A 16356-nucleotide genomic window follows, 5' to 3' on the forward strand; every position below is an offset into this window, starting at 1 on the left:
TTAACTTTCCATGGTAGAAACATTAGAAATGGACTCCACACTATTGGGTTTACTTTTGCATGAATGATGATGTGTAAAGTTAAATTTCAGCTAGTATTGATGTTGTTTGATTCAAAATTTAAATAGTCTTGCAAAACAAGCTGTTATAAGATTAAACTCGATAAAGTTGGATAAACAAAAACCCAATCTAAGTAAACCCAAACTCAATTGAAACCTGAATTTAAATAAACCCAGCATAAATTCAAATCCAACCCAAATCCAAATCGTGAATGTTAAGTTAGGTTTGGGTTGACCATCTACACCGTTCAACCCGTCGAGTTGCACCCCTTACATCATTAGAAAGTCTAACTAATGGGCCAGAAATTGATTTAGTCCGGTTTAGGACAAGACCTTTAGGTTTAAGCCTGTTAAATTGGGATGTTTAAGGCCCAATCTACAGCTTACTTGCCCAAAATTTGGTTGGGATATTTAGTCCGAGTGAGTTATGACTTCTGAGTTTGTCCCTTAAACTCGTTCGGAAACTCGTTAGTCAATTCTTAAACTGCACTCCTCTCTCTCTCTCTCTCTCTCTCTCTTTCTCTCTCTACACAAACACTCCCAATTTTCCGATGTCTTCAATTCAATCCTCCTCCTAAACCACCGCGCACTCCTCCACCGCGACCGCCGCAAGTATAATCAGTCAACCCACCCACCCATTCGTTTTGAAACACACTCACCACATATGGGCGAGCAAACCCAGGGCCAAACCCAAACCCAAGCCCAGCCCCAGACTCCGACTCAAGCTCCGACTCCGACTAAGCTGCCGCCGCACCATGACTCCATCGACGATACCACAATCGCCCAAGTCGGCCCCACGCCCACCGAGCTGAGCAATGCTCCGTCCAAGACCTCTTCCCCACCTTCTAAAATCCCCTTCCGCCCCCGAAAGATCCGGAAGCTCTCGCCCGACAGCGCCGACCCCGCTTCCTCCCTTCAAATCGTCGTCGTACCGGAAGCCCCCAAACCTGTCGCCGCCACCAAGGCTTCCAAGATCAAGACCGTTCCGCAGCGCACCGTTTCGGCGCCCAAAATTGTAGCGCGGCCGCTCTCCTGCGAGGGAGAGATCGAGACGGCGATTCGCTATCTCCGAAACGCCGATCCGCTCCTGGCTCCGTTGATCGACCTCCACCCGCGGCCGACCTTCGACAACTTCCACACCCCCTTCCTTGCCCTAACCCGCAGCATTCTCTACCAGCAACTCGCGTACAAGGCCGGCACGTCGATCTACACGCGCTTCATCGGGCTGTGCGGCGGCGAGGCCTGCGTCGTACCCGAAACCGTGCTCGCCCAGACGCCGCAGCAGCTCCGGCAAATCGGAATTTCGGGCCGGAAAGCGAGTTACCTCCACGACTTGGCGCGGAAGTACCAGAACGGCATTCTATCGGACTCGGCGATTGTAAATATGGACGACAAATCGTTGTTCACAATGCTGACGATGGTCAACGGGATCGGGTCTTGGTCGGTGCACATGTTCATGATTAACTCACTGCACAGGCCCGATGTGCTTCCGATCAACGACCTCGGAATCCGAAAAGGTGTTCAGCTTCTGTACAGTCTTGAGGAGCTGCCTCGGCCGTCGCAGATGGAGCATCTGTGCGAAAAGTGGCGGCCTTACCGGTCAGTAGCGACGATGTATATGTGGAGATTTTCTGAATCAAATGGGGCTCCTTCGAGTGCGGCCGGTGCGAGTCTGCGACCACAGCAGCTTCAGCAGCAGGAGCCACAACAGCAGCAGCAGCACTCGCAGCATCCCCAGCAACAGCAGCTTATGGATTCCTTCAGCAGTCTTATTAATATTGGGTATAAATTTTAATCCCTTTCACTTTAATTAATACCCAGATAAATTTTAATCCCTTTCACTTTAATTAATACCCAGATAAATCCATTTGCTTGATGCTTGTGCTTAGTGTCTTTTAGGAGTGTTCACTCGAAATGCCGGGTCTTGTACTTATTGAATGATTACTGTGTTTGCTTGAGAATATTACAATGTTGAAGTTGCGCTTCACTTTCTCGGAACTATGTCTTACTCTGGGAGTGTAGCATGCCCGATCGTTGCTGAAGCGTTTTTTTTATTTTATTTATTTAGATCAACTTGTTATTCTTTGTAATTTCGTGTTCAATTGTAGAGTTGAGCTATTGTTGAAGTTGTGCTTCCCTACTACTTTGTAACACGTTGCCTGTTTTGTTATGTGCTTATAACATTGTCATAGCGCGAAGCAAGTGAAACTTCGAAGATTCTGTACACCTTCGACACTCATCTCTCATGTTCCCTCCATGCTTGTTTGATTGAAAAACCACCTAGAGCTAAGGGCATTTAGTTAACGTTACAACATGTGTCTCTTTGTTGGCGTAATGGAGAAGCGAAAGGAAATTCGGCCACTTCTACCTTTGTTAAAAGAACCGTGTCAACATGTTATGCGAAATTTAGTTTTAGGTCAAATTTACTTTCTTCCACTGAAACAGAAGGTAAACATGCCCTGGTACATCATGCTAAATGTAAGAAGATAACAATCACTCTTTCTTTTGGGTTTTAATGGTAGGCATAGATTTTATAAAATGTAGCTATGTTGATAAACGTTACGTGAATGCTTTTAATAGTTACATGTTTGATAAACGTTACGTGAATGCCTTTAAATGGAAAGGTTAAAAACTGAGCTTTCTTTGTCTTTTATTCTCCATGTACTATCCCAAGTTTGTTTACTTCTGTATTATCTCAAATAGGCCACAACTTCTTTCTACGCTTGAATTTAATGTATTTTCCATTTCAGCGCTTCCGCATTTATCCAAAATGCGAAAGTTGGAATTTTTTTGCCATAGAAATATATCAGAATGTGTTCGTCAATTCCCTTTCTTTACACCAAACCTTTCCCTATTGAGACCCCAAAGTATTTCCTCTACCATTTCAGCCTCTTAATGTATCAGCTCCTTTTCTTCATCTTGGAACACTTGAGGAGCATACGTAGGTTGTTTCCCAGTCTATCCACATCAGCTTAGTTGCTTGGTTTTTTTTCCTGATCTATGAATTATGAAATATGTTTGTAGTTTCTCAGTGAGAGCCATAGTATTCCAAAGAGGTAAAGGTGTATAGAAGTAGAAGAACTAGTTACAGCCATCACTGTTGTCAGCAGGTCTTTGCAAGTTTTCTCTTTTGTTGATGGTTTTAGGATTTTGACCAATATATGCTATTAGTTGTGCCGTTCTCCAGTTTTTGTTACTATTGGTTTATTGTGAAGAAATTTCTTAGAGGCTGAGAGCCCTAAGAGTTTTTTTGGTCGATATAATCTAATTGAGGACCATGCACGATAGTAAGAACTATTGGTTTAACATTGCTTGTGGGTCCTGTTTTATTTGTATTCTAGTCTTCTGCGAAAATCTCTTCTTATTGTCCCTGTATCTGGTTCAGCGGGTAGTAGTGGTAGATTTTCTAGAACCAATATTACATGATGCACCAACATTTGCAGTTTTTCTTTGTTGCTTGTTATTTGATTGCAGTGACCACCGATTTCTGTAACTGTTATTTTGAGTATGAACTCTGGATTAGTTTAGCAATAGTTCAGTTTTCGTCGTATTTAGCTATTTGATGAAATAAATGTATGTATGTAAAATTTTTAATTGTTTTGCTTTTTATGGAAGGAATGGGGCATGCATTCACGGTGAACTATCCTTTTCCATGCCATGTGATGCAGGGCCTGTACCTGGGGACCTTGATCGGGAGTGGAATTGAGCTGTTTGTTGGTCCATCCGCCATCTTTTTTTAAACTCAGCTTGGGCAGTGCAAGAATATAGTTCGCCTGTGGAAATTTTGCTGCCGGAAGCTCTGTGACATTCAAGCCCTTCCAAGGATCAGAGTGTGTTGAACCCTATTCAGTAATTATGTTTTGGGATTGAATAAATACTCTGTCTGTGCTCTGTTTTATCGTCTTCAATTTAGAAAACATCGATTCTAAGTGGGCGACGGGACTTCTTGTAGGACTTGATAGAATGCAATGCATCAATGCCTTTACGCCTGCAGGTTCAGTAGACATGGAAAACACCCTTCACCTGTGGATGCTATCCAGCACTCGGCGTGGGTGTAGATTCACCATCTGAGGCCATAATTTAGCTGCTTTAGATTTTGCCCTAGTATCCAAAACAGCCCTTGTGCATTTTTGTTCCTTACGCATATTGTTAACTAAATTTCGAGGGACAAGACTAATGGTGTTTTTGCAGTCTGCTTCTCTGTTACACATGATGAGCTTCAGTGAGGAGTCTTTTTCTGCATTCGGCTTCTCACGGTTGCTCGCTAATGCTAAGGTACCGGTGCCTTCACGATGTTTCGATCCAATTCTGCATTCAAAATTTTGAGGATGATGCCAATGATCTTCATGTTTTGTGCCCAAATGATCAAAAAGTGGAAATTGTGATGATGTCCGGAAGGCCCCAAGCTCATGGATCATTTGGGTCACCCCATTAGTTACAATTGGAAATTACCGAGTTTTACGCCGCCGCCCCGACGCCTTTTCGTTTTGTTTTTCTTTGATCAAGCGTGATGCTCCTTGAGGCGTCGGGGCGTGAGGGAGGAAGGAGATCTTTCTTTCGCTCTGATCAAATGCTTCAATTCGTCCCTCGTTGCAATCTTTTCTGTGAGAGAATATACCATAAATTAAACCAACAATTATATGTTAGAATAAGGTTGATGAGTTTTCTAATACTAACTAGTTCGTACTTTTAGTGAAATATTTACACAGATAAATTTTTTCTCGACAAGTCAGAACACGATAGTTTTACTCTGACATGATTTGGTAATAATGCAATGCGTGTCCTTTTGTAAGTGCATACAAATTTTGAGAATCTTATCATAACCATAGCCATGTCTAGTATTGAATGTCACAAAGAAAACTCAAAAACCTAATTTAGTGCTATGACGAAAGAAGTCGCAAGTTTAACTTTATTTTTCTTTTGCAGATGATTCTTGATCGCAGTGATGGAAAGCAATGATGCCTACGCATCTTGGTGAGGGTTCGATCTTTACGGACCCTCTTTTCTCCTTAAAAACTAACAATTTCACCAACTACAGTTATAGTTTGTTAAAAAAAAAAAAAAAGAAGGAAGAAGATTTCATTTATCTTTTTATATAATAAAAATTTAAGTTATTCACACAATAGACTAGGTACAATAATTTAGTACCATACTCTTTATTCACAAAGTTAAATTTAAAATCTTCTACTTACATCTGCAGAAATACATCGTAAACTGTAGTGCTAAGTGATTAACAAAATAGGTAAGTTATCACCATAAATAACCGTAAAGGTAAATGACAAAAAACTACCTCAACTATGGATCTCACAACACTATCATATCTCATCTTTTAAAATTGACAATATCATAACTCATATTTAGAATTTGATCCAATGTTATACCTTCCGTTAGCTTGGCGTGAATTTGCTGACGTGGCTTGATCCAAGACCCACTTTCTATTAAAAAATTAAAAAAAATATTATTAAAAACTAAAAAAAATATCATTTAATATTTTTTAAATATTAAAATAATAAAAAAAAGTTATAAAAAAAAAAAAAAAAAAAACAACCACAGTTCATCCCCTTCCCCGACCCCCCACCCTTCTCTTTATTCTCTCCTATCTTCATCTTCTTCTTCCCCCTTCCTGCAATCCAAAAAAAAATAAAATAAAATAAAAAACTCATCTTCATCTTCCCCGACCCCCTTCCTTTCTTCCCCCCTCCCGTCTTTTCTAAACCCTCCGCATCCACCCTCGCACCCACTACCTGCAACCCAAAAAGAAAAAAAAAACCCAGATCCCGTTTGAGGTGGAATCGGGAAACCTTCGCCAGGTCAATTATGTGGGTGGAGAACCTGGGCATAGAGAAAATCGGGGGAATGGGTGTGGAGGGAAGAGGATGGGGAGGGGAGAAGAGGGGGTGGGGAGGGGGGAAGAGGGGGTGGGGAGGGGGGAAGACAAACTGGGTTTTTTTTTTTTTCCTTCTTTGCAGGAAGGGGGAAGAAGATGAAGATGGGGGAGAAGAGAGAGTTGGGGGGGGGGGGGGGGGGGAACGAAATGAGGTTTTTTTTTTTTTTTTTTTTTTTTTTTTTAATAACTTTTTTTTATTATTTTAATATTTAAAAAATATGAAATGATTTTGTTTTTTTAGTTTTTAATAATTTTTTAATGGAAAGTGGGTTCCGGATTAAGCCACGTCAGCATTTAACTGAGAAATTCACAACAAGCTAACGTTTTTTTTTTTAGTTTTTAATAATTTTTTAATGGAAAGTGGGTTCCGGATTAAGCCACGTCAGCATTTAACTGAGAAATTCACAACAAGCTAACGGAAGGTATAACATTAGACCAAATTCTAAAGATGAGGTATGACATTGTTAATGTCGTGAGACCAATAATTAAGGTAGTTTTGTGTAATTTACCCCAACCTTAATCAATAATTAATACTTTAGGACCCAAATGCCCTTTTGGAAAATACATCATTATCAATTGCATACGACCCCAGGAGTGACAAAATCTGTAATTGGCCCTATCTGTCTCCCAGGTTGATAGTGATTGGTGGTTGTATCAATAATCTAATATTAAAAATAGTGGGCCGTGGACCCAATAGAACCGTTGAAAGACTAGATCTCACAGCTTTTGTTTGACTATACGAGTTGGGCTTTTACGCTTTGTATATTTTTTAATCTTTCGGGCCCACATTTGTAGGACCGTTACCCCTTTTTTTAAGGGTGTAGGACCTCTTCAGTTACCCGTTGATCAGTGATTCAGTGGCAAAACATGAAACGGCGTGTTTAAGGTTTGTATCAATTATTTTCCTGAACTTGGAGACTATTCCCGCTTACCTTCAGGGTCTAGTGATATTTACATTGATTTGTAAGTAAAAGGTTTTAAATGTTTAGTATTACGGTCTGGTAGTATTCATCTTTAATTGTAAATTAGAGATCTTATGTTCGAATCTCGAAGATGACGAATTCGATACTAAATTAGGTTATCCATTGTATGACTTAATCAAACCCTCTCTCAAAAAAGGTTTTAGATTTGTCTCCAATGAGAGGTGAATCCAATACCAAAATATTATGGCTAACTCCTTGTTGTGTAACTTAAACTAAATTTCACTTCTCGAGTGCAAAGACAAAAGGAAGACTAGCTACAAGAGTCACCCGTTGAGCTTTAGCGAAAGTTGACCGTAATGATTCATTGGTGCCAAATGAAAGGGCCGTCGATCAAAAAATAAAAATTACTCCAAGGATAACAATCTTTTATTTCAGACCTAAAATTCTGTAAAATACCTTGCAGATAAATTGGAGGAGTTATAGTTATGGAAGTCATGCTTGCAGCATGCTATTATTAGATATTGTTTTCTCTTTTTGTATCTAAATAATCACACTCCTGACGTGCCTAACATAATTGAGTAACGTCCTGTTAAATTTGTGAGCCATGGAAGTAGCATCAGGTAACGAAGTAGTAGGAAGAATTAGAAGAGAATTTTCAGTTTGCCGGAAAGATGTCTCGGGTGAATTAAAGTCATAATACAAGTGATTGGATACTTAAAAAAAAATCAACTACTTGTATTATGACACTTGATGTACCGATCTTATTTTTAGCATATTAAAAAATTTCTCGAAAATTAGGATCTTTCCTCCAAAATGTAGAATTTAAAAAACTTTTTATGTGCATAATTGTTAGGATCACATGTGATATTATATACACATTTATATTATAATACATGAGTTTTGAATTTATCACATATTAGTTGTGTCGAACACATGTATAAACATTTGAATAGTAATTAATTAAATAATTTATCCCAAACTTATAAAGTATTGTTTCGAAAAATAAAAAACATAAACATTAAGTCGCACAATGAGTCAAATCATTATTTAGTATCGAATTTAATATCTACTTAAGTTGAGCTTAAGATTTTACACTTACAAATATAGAAGATGTCACTAAACCATTGTGGTAACTTTTATGCCAGTAATCTATTGTGGAGGTACAATCATTGTGACTTAATTTATCCAAAAATGTTACTCTTATCACATTTTTTATACCGAAATGAAACCTACATGTGTTTGTGCGTTCTACTTCTAATTTACCGGATAATAATAAAGCTACTGTTTTTACTGCTTAGTTTGGTTAAGAAAGGAACATATCACTGACCAGAAAAAATAGAAGGACAGATTCCGTATTCATCTTCTCCATTATTTCTGTTCCTTAAAACATATAAGGTGCATTAAAATTCAAGTCTGAAATTAATTTTTTAAGGAAGAAAAAAAAAAAAAATTTGAGCGTAATTGGTGGGAAAGCTGGACTGAAAAAAGGGAAAAGAAAAGAAAAACAGATGAATAGTAGCAGCAGGTAGCTATCGCAGAGGGAAAGGCAAGTACCAAGGAAGACGTGGGGAGAGAGAGAGAGAGAGAGAGAGAGAGAGAGGGAGGGAGGGAGCCTTCGATTGCATGAGAGAAAGGAAAGGCAATGGTATTGGATTTGGTTGGGGCAAGCGTGGTTGTATGATCAGATCAGAGCGTTGCAGAAGGCCGCACGCTAGCCCTTTCAATTCCTCAGCTCCTTGATGCTTCTGAATGTGAATCAGACTCACAGAGTTAGTGAAAGACAGACTGAAATTAAGAGAGATAAAGAGACAGAAGAGAGATAGGGAAAAACGACAAGACCACTTTAACAGTACTTTTCACTTTCACCCTTCTTTGTTTAGTTATTTTTGCATGGAATAATCCTATTAATTGTAACCCACATCAGTTAGATATGAAAGTATGGATGCAATTTGACCGCGTAATTGTTTTAGGTAAGTTAGTTGCATGAAGATTTATTGGCATCTAAGCTGTCTTTTTCAATTACTTGATTGCTTGAGGTAATTAGTCATTTGCTTGTATTATATCGAGCGTATGAGGATTTATTTGTGTTTGAGCTATCTTCTCAATCAGTGATTGTTTTAGGTAAATCAGTTGTTTGTATTATGACGGACAAATAAAGACTTATTGGTATCTTAGCTATCTTTTTTTTTATTACCATAATTTTTTTAACCAAGTCTGTTGTCTGTATTATAACGGATGAATGCATATTTTTTCATGTCTAAGCTGTCTTTTCGATAACCGTGTTTGCTTTAGATAAGCCAGGTGTTTGTATTATAATTGGTGTATGAAGATCTATTGGCTTTTGATCTGCCTTTTTCAATCACCATGATCAATTTAGATAAGTAAGTTGTCTGTACTATATTAGTAAGTGTATGAAGCTTTATTCACATATGGGCTACGTTATTCGCGTCGGATATTTGTGATTAATTGTTTCATGTAAATCATTTGTCTACACAACAATATGTATAACTAAGAAAGCTTAATATTTACACCTTTGAAAAGTTTAATTTTTCCTCACATTGTCACTGCACGTTAATTTGTCTAGAAAAAAATGTTCAAGACTAAGTCGTCATTCTTGAATTGCAACAATTAGCAAAATACAAGCTTTAATTGTTGCATTTCAGGGATCATGATTTAATCTCTTTACAATTTCAACAAATGTAGCACAGGAAGTGCACGTTCGTGGTGTTTGTACTGTTTGAGTTATTTGTCAAATTTCGAACATGTGTTTTGTGTCATTGCTAACACATGAAGATTATTCGTATCTGAGTTGTCTTATTGATCACTGTAATTGTTTAAGATAAATTAGTTGTTTGTATTATAATATGTATAGCTAGTAAGAGATAAGATTTACAAATCCAAAAGTCCAATTACCCTCGCATTGTCACTCTCACAAGTTGATTTGTAAACTGCGACAACGAAAACTACATAGACTATACATATCAGGCCCTTTATGCAAAGGGATTTTCATTTTTTTCAAAAAATGAGGATTAGGTGTGGGGTTCACTTTACATCGAACTTCAACGATCCGAACTGTCTATTTTGTAAGTCTCTATTCATAAATCATTCTTGCAAAAATTCAATTCAATCCGAAACTATTTGCCTATTTAATTATCAAGATAAAATTTCATTGTTTCTTATATAACAAAGTATTTGTTAACTTATTTGAACCCAATTAGATGTCTTAAACATATCTGATTTGGCTAATATTTTGCAAGGATGATTTATAAGGTACAACTTGAAACATAGACAGTTCGGATCATTAAAGTTCGATGTAGTGTGAACCCCACAACTAAACTTCATTTAAAAAATAAAAAATAAAAAATCTCTCTTCTGTTAAAGATTTCCTATATATATATATATATATATATGTAAAGTCGTTGCTCAAACCATTCAACAGCTCAAATCATAATTTGACCAATCAATCAGTAGTATCCTTATGGCCTATAAAAAAAAAGTTGGTTAGTCTTCTTCGTATGTGTTTAATTAAGGAAACATTAAGCAAAAAGTGACGATCATCAAAGGCAAAGCTTACGTCGCATCAAAAGGTTGCTGGAAATGGGCAAGTTTGGGTCATTTGAGAGGTGAGGTGTGTTGAGATAAGAAATGGCAAAAACAGGGGCAATAATGGAAGGGGGAGGAAGGGGTTGAGGGGTAAGGGATGGGTCCTACTGTGGCAGGGCGTGGGAGAGGTCTGAACATGACGTTGTCGGTTGTTTTGTAATCTGCAAACTTGCAAAGGGAGAAAGCCAGTGTGTGCAGTGTAGTACACTACGCACCCCTCCTCCCTCCCACTCCTCTCCTCTCTCTCTCCAGTTTTTCTCTCTACTCTCTCTATTTTTACTTGGTATACTAGTTGGTTTGGTTGGACTCTTATCCCTCCCACTGGCCTCACCACAAGCAACCAACCTGTCTCTTGTTGGAAGCACAGAAGCACCAACATCGCAATGGACCCAGCTCTAAACCCAGAACAAACCCAGCCTAAACCCAGCACAAACCCAGCTGTCTAGCTCTATCTCTCTTTCTCTCTCTCTAAAACCATATAGATGTTCAAGCAGTCATGCCAAATATGCTGTTGCAGCTGTTTGTTTCTCTCTCTCTTTCTTACAAACTGTGAGTACTTTCATCTCTCTCTCTCTCTCTCTCTCTCTCTCTCTCTCTCTCCATAAAGCTGTGTTTTTAGAAGAACAGTTGAAAATTACGACATGGGTTTTGGTGGGATTAGCACCCTAATATTTAGTACTAACTTCGAGACAAGATTATATATACTAGGAGCAGGATGGATATACATTTAAAGATTTAGCTACATAGCTATATATATGGCTTCTAATTTTGTCATATATTTGAAACATATTTCTGCCTTTTTGTGTTTTTCTTTTTGTTATTTTAGAACAGCAGAGATTAATTAACAAGAGGAGGACTCGGCACCCCAAGAAAGTACACAAATACTCGTTTGAAATCAATGAGACGATGCTTTTGTGACAGCTTTTGGTATTAAATTATTGAAGATTGTGTGTTTTTGTGAGAGAAAATCAAAAAATCCATGGATTTTAGGGCACAAGATAACGAAATGAGGACGTCAGGCTCGCTAAGCTATGCTCATTTAAATACCAAAGAATCATCGCCGTCGCCAGCGGCAGCAGCAGATCACCAGCAAAAGAGAAGAGTTGGGATTCACAATGGCACTGGGAATTACGGTTCTGCCACTGCTCCTCATCACCAGCACCAAACCCTAGACAACTACCACCCAGCTGCTATCCCGTTGCCGCCGTTGATCCGCGACCCAGATCCGGATCGTGCCCTATCCGGGACCCCGGTGGCCCCACAGGGAGCCGGAGTCGGTGGCGGTGGCGGTGGTGGGGGGCCCAAGTCGTTGGCAAAAGTTGTTAGGTATAGAGAGTGCCTCAAGAACCACGCGGCGAACATTGGTGGTAATGTGTTCGACGGCTGCGGAGAGTTCATGCCGAGCGGCGAGGAGGGGACGATGGAGGCTTTGAAATGTGCGGCGTGCGACTGCCACCGCAACTTTCACCGCAAGGAGGTGGACGGGGAGACGGCGGCCTTCAGTCCCGGGTCGAGAAGGTCGAGCAGAATGTTGAGTCCGCTTCAGCTTCCGCCGCCGCTGCCTTCGCCTTCCTCGGCTTTGCACCATCACCACCACCACCACCACCATCAGAAGTACGCGATGCCTCCGATTGTCCAGCCTGTGAACGTGGCGTTCGGGAGCAGCGGAGGAGGGACGGAGAGTTCGAGCGAGGATCTGAATGCTTTTGAGGGAACTGTCCCGCCGTTTGCTTCGTCTAAGAAGCGGTTTCGGACAAAGTTCACGGTGGAGCAGAAGGAGAGGATGATGGAGTTTGGGGAGAAGGTTGGGTGGAGAATTCAGAAGCAGGATGAGGAGGAGGTGGAGAGGTTTTGTGCGGAGGTGGGAGTGAAGAGGCAGGTGCTTAGGGTTTGGATGCATAACAACAAAAACACCATTAAGAAGCAGGGTGACGTCGCTGCTACTACTAATGCCATAGCTACAGGTCTGTCTTTTAAGAACGTGGAGGGAGAAGGAGGGGAGGGAGGGGCAGCAGCTGAAGATTAAGGGGAGATTAAGTCTAGTATTAAGCTTAAGTGTTAATTAAGTGAGATTTGTATAAACATGAAACAGGCTTAGGCTCCTAGCGTTAGCTAGATCAGATATCTGCATGATTATCGTTCGTCAGTAGTGAAGGGAGGACTTTGTTATTGCTCTAATTATTCGGCTTAATTTCTTGTTTAACAAGATCTTATCGTATTAGTTTTGCCATGCCATGGATGAGGAAGACTTTGAAGTAGTTTTCTATATCCAGGAGTTATGTTGCAAGTCTTTTTTTGTCTCAATTGTAGCCACACTTTGATGGATAAAAAGTTGGGTCGCGTGCTGGTCCTCGATCCTCGTGTCTCTTCTCTAATTGCTTATTAAATGTCTTTTAACTTAACAAAAGATTAGCACTAATAACCTTATTATTTTTGTGATAACACTGTTAACTTTTTCTTAAATTGAAAGACACATGTTAAGTAATTACAAAAGAGATACGAAGTTTTATTAAGTTAAAAGATACGTGTTAAACAATTAGTAAAGAGACACGAAGTTTGAAAACAGCAGACCTGTTGCCGTTAGGGAAACATACAAGACATCTTTGATATTTTGATTCTACTTGACCTCACGCTGTTTACATTTAATGTGACTTGACCCTACATTAGTTTTACTCAACATGAGAACTGCTCTAGTTAGTCAACTTTACCAAAATTTTCTAGTACGCTTGGTACTTTAGAGTTTTAGTTGTTAAATTTTTTGTTAAAGATGTAATATCAGATCTACCGATACAAATTCCCCAAGCATAAAATACTTCATTAAATATGAGAAGAAAATGTGTCACTTTGACATGACTATTCTGACAAAAATTGAAAAATAAAAAAATGACACGAGTCTGTTTTCTTTGTGGTCGAAGTCTAGAAGACATGAGTGTGCTATTTTTTCTTGATCTTCTTGATACTTTAGCATGGTTGACTTTGACTTGGGTTAATTGGGCCTTTCCATCGAATGCAATAAGTCGAATCCACTACAAGTTTAAAGATTGATGGCCCAATTAGGCCCGTCCCAATTTCCTTTGTGCGGTAACTATCTGCAAGCGCATGCAAACCATTTGCATTCCTGAATTGTGTCATTATTTTAAAGGAGTTTAAACGAAAAGCTCATGGTACTATTTACTTTAACGAAAAATCATATTTTTACATTAAAAAGTCAATCCTGGTACTATTAACTTTACTCTTTATTTTGTCCTTATCATTAAAACTCAAAAATTTCAATCAATTTTCATTAGTTTTCCTGTATTTTAAGGCAATCATATTCTGTAAAGTAGAAAAAAAAAGAAAAGAAATTAAAACAGACAACACATAATTAGATTGAGAAATGTTATAATAATATTTTCGTTGTAGGTAAGTCTTTCCCATGATTGTGAAGTGTCACTAAAATTTACTCCTGTTTCGTGTGTGATCCTCACAATTAGTCTTTTTAGCCAAAATAGTCTCTAAGATTGTTATAGTTGCTCACTATGGTTGAGATTTAAAATCGATAGAATTAGTCATTGAGATTGTCCATCGTCAATCATTTTGGTCATTCTTTGAAAAATTTATGTTAAATTAAAGAAACCATCAGTTCAAGAGGAGGGGTTGATCTGACAAAAATACTCAATGTAACAAAGATTTCATAGATGAACAAAAGTGATTGAGGGTAGACAATCTCAGGAACCACTTTTATCTTTTTTAAATCTCAGAAATCAAAGTAAGAGAGTTATGACGATCAGAAACCATTTTGAATAAAAAGCCTCACAATTATTACCCTCAAATAATTGTCATTGTCTTTAAAGTTCAAGATCATTTTCTCAATGAAATGAGCAAGTGATTAAAAACAAAAGAAAACTAATGAAAAAGGGCTTGAAAACTTTGAGTTTTAATGATAAGGACAAAATAAAGGGTAAAATAAATAGTACAAGGATTGAATTTTTAGTATAAAAATGTGGTTTTTCGTTAAAGTGAACATAACTGTGAACTTTTCGTTAAAACTCTCTAAAAACAATTAGGTCAGCCTCATAAGAGTTTGTAATTGAAATGGTTAAAACAGTTCCGACCGCATGAAATCTTAAATATTGCTTATATTAAAAAACAAGTTGGATGCAAAAATTGCATACATATGCTCTAGGTACAACATTGTTGAATCTCTTATTTTACAAATAATATATGGGAATCTAACATCTCTAGCCTCAACTCCTCTCATGAGGTAAAGATTCAACTAGGTAAATCTTAGTCCAAGTCCAACAAACCAAAAAGTAATTACAAAAGTAAAAAATTGAAGATTACTGGGCAGTTAAAACAACCATATTATCCTGATTTCGGTGCCTTTGAGCTGCTGTCATGGTCGTCGTCGTCGTCGTCGTCATCGGAGCCGAAACCCATATCACTAGAAAGTAAACTCGAGTTAACGCATAATTAATCTGGCAAAATTGTTGATGTATATGTAAATAATTAAACCAAAAAAAAGTGACAACTTACTGAAATTTGTCCGTAAACCAACCACCCAATGTTGACGCCGTCTCCTTCGCTTCCTTAAAGGCATCCGATTTGGACACGCTATCAGCCGCATCTTTGGCGGCCGTGGCAGCGGTGTTTATGTGATCCTTGGCAGTTTCCACGAAATCGTCGTCACCCAACACCGCCTGGATCGACATAAGCAACACCAACGTGAAAATCAACACGAACGCAATCTTTGCCATTTTTTTTTTTTTTTTTGGATTTTTGTCTTTTGTAGTATCTTTAAACAAATAGTTAAGAAAACACAATTTATTTATGTGAACTTAAATTAGGATTGAAATTGTGTTTTATTTATAGGATTAAGTGCGGCTGATCCGAGGCATATATTTAGTAAATGTTTAGGGTCAAAATGATAGGAAATGCTAAATTTAGAGTCCAAATTGAATTTTGCCCTTTCTCTAGCATAAATTTGTGGTAACAGAAAGCTCCCTTATTAGGAGTGGTATGTAACAAAACCTATAAATTCGAGTGTGGCATGTTTCATGGTGTTTTTCTTTACTTGTTAACAAATTATGTTATACTAACACGTGGTGTTTTAATTCATCGCATTCGTTTTTTTATGTTATACTGACATGCGGTGTTATTAATTTATTGTATTATAAAATGTTCATTTATGTTTAAATTATATCCTAAACTCATGAAGTATCAACAAATTCGTCCAACCATATTAAAATGCTTTAGCTAATGAGTCTACGTGATCATGGAGGTGGTCTTCTCTACGGGGTGACATATTATGTTTTTTTTGGGTAAAAAAATTAGGGGGTTTGTGAGAGGGGATGGGATCAAAACATGGGCCAGGTTACCACGACAAATTAAGAGGGTAGAGTAACGATTGTTTTTTTATTTTTAGTGTGTATGGTTCCGCACGGACACATAATCCGATTCTTGCACCTCAAAATTTCTCGTGATGATGCATGTCAGGTAAAAGGATGGGTAAGCCATACACAAAAACATTAGGCCACAAAATTAAGCACCTAACGAAGTCCATCAACTTTTAATTTAACGTTAAAAAAAATTAATTCGTCAGTATTCAGCAATTGGGGATGTAGCTCAGATGGTAGAGCGCTCGCTTAGCATGCGAGAGGTACGGGGATCGATACCCCGCATCTCCATTTTTCAATTTCAATTTTTGCATCGCATTGGAACAAATTGGAAAGGACGGAAGCACTTTGATACTGCTACCGATCACGCATTTGATTAGTAATATATTTTACTTAATCTGCCTGTATCCATTTGTTAATCTGAGATTTCTCATCACCTACGATATTCTTTCTGATCGATGAATTGTTTCACCGGCGACATTGTTTGTGGATCTGCTATCTTTGCTGTTTT

The 16356-nt window shown here is 38.4% G+C and overlaps 2 protein-coding genes, 1 long non-coding RNA gene and 1 other non-coding gene across 5 annotated transcripts; 3 read left to right on the plus strand and 1 right to left on the minus strand.

Moving 5' to 3' along the window:
• Nucleotides 1–484: 484 nt before the first annotated feature.
• On the plus strand, nt 485–4050 carry LOC137717443 (alkylbase DNA glycosidase-like protein mag2). 2 transcript variants are annotated; one of them, XM_068456819.2, is made up of 2 exons: nt 485–1839; nt 3726–4050. In XM_068456819.2, exons 1-2 carry the CDS (start codon nt 722–724, stop codon nt 3745–3747), a joined length of 1140 nt encoding a protein of 379 aa, XP_068312920.1. In that variant the 5' UTR covers nt 485–721; the 3' UTR covers nt 3748–4050. The 2 variants fall into 2 exon arrangements, with proteins under 2 accessions (XP_068312920.1, XP_068312921.1); XM_068456820.2 differs by having other exon boundaries at nt 500–1839; nt 3673–4050.
• A 6585-nt stretch (nt 4051–10635) lies between these two features.
• Nucleotides 10636–12845, plus strand: LOC137718647 (zinc-finger homeodomain protein 2). Its single transcript, XM_068458197.2, has 2 exons — nt 10636–11019; nt 11297–12845. Exon 2 carries the CDS (start codon nt 11450–11452, stop codon nt 12494–12496), a length of 1047 nt encoding a protein of 348 aa, XP_068314298.1. The 5' UTR covers nt 10636–11019; nt 11297–11449; the 3' UTR covers nt 12497–12845.
• Nucleotides 12846–14568: 1723 nt separating this feature from the next.
• LOC148695356 (uncharacterized) lies at nt 14569–15289 on the minus strand. The gene is made up of 2 exons (XR_015964995.1): nt 14986–15289; nt 14569–14893 (listed from the first exon to the last, which is right to left on the minus strand). It is a non-coding gene; the product is annotated as an uncharacterized LOC148695356 (long non-coding RNA).
• A 774-nt stretch (nt 15290–16063) lies between these two features.
• TRNAA-AGC (transfer RNA alanine (anticodon AGC)) lies at nt 16064–16136 on the plus strand. The gene has a single exon. It is a non-coding gene; the product is annotated as a tRNA-Ala (tRNA).
• Nucleotides 16137–16356: the final 220 nt, after the last annotated feature.

The sequence above is a fragment of the Pyrus communis genome, chromosome 8 (assembly GCF_041283825.1).
Source record: "Pyrus communis isolate YQ-2024b chromosome 8, ASM4128382v1, whole genome shotgun sequence".
NCBI lineage: Eukaryota > Viridiplantae > Streptophyta > Magnoliopsida > Rosales > Rosaceae > Pyrus > Pyrus communis.

Excerpts from the sequence above, each read along its gene's own strand:
- LOC137717443 (XM_068456820.2), top strand. The coding sequence starts at position 722 with ATGGGCGAGCAAACCCAGGGCCAAACCCAAACCCAAGCCCAGCCCCAG. Across the intron at positions 1,840-3,672 it reads AGCAGTCTTATTAATATTGG|GAATGGGGCATGCATTCACG; the intron begins GTATAAATTTTA and ends TTTTTATGGAAG.
- LOC137718647 (XM_068458197.2), top strand. The coding sequence starts at position 11,450 with ATGGATTTTAGGGCACAAGATAACGAAATGAGGACGTCAGGCTCGCTA.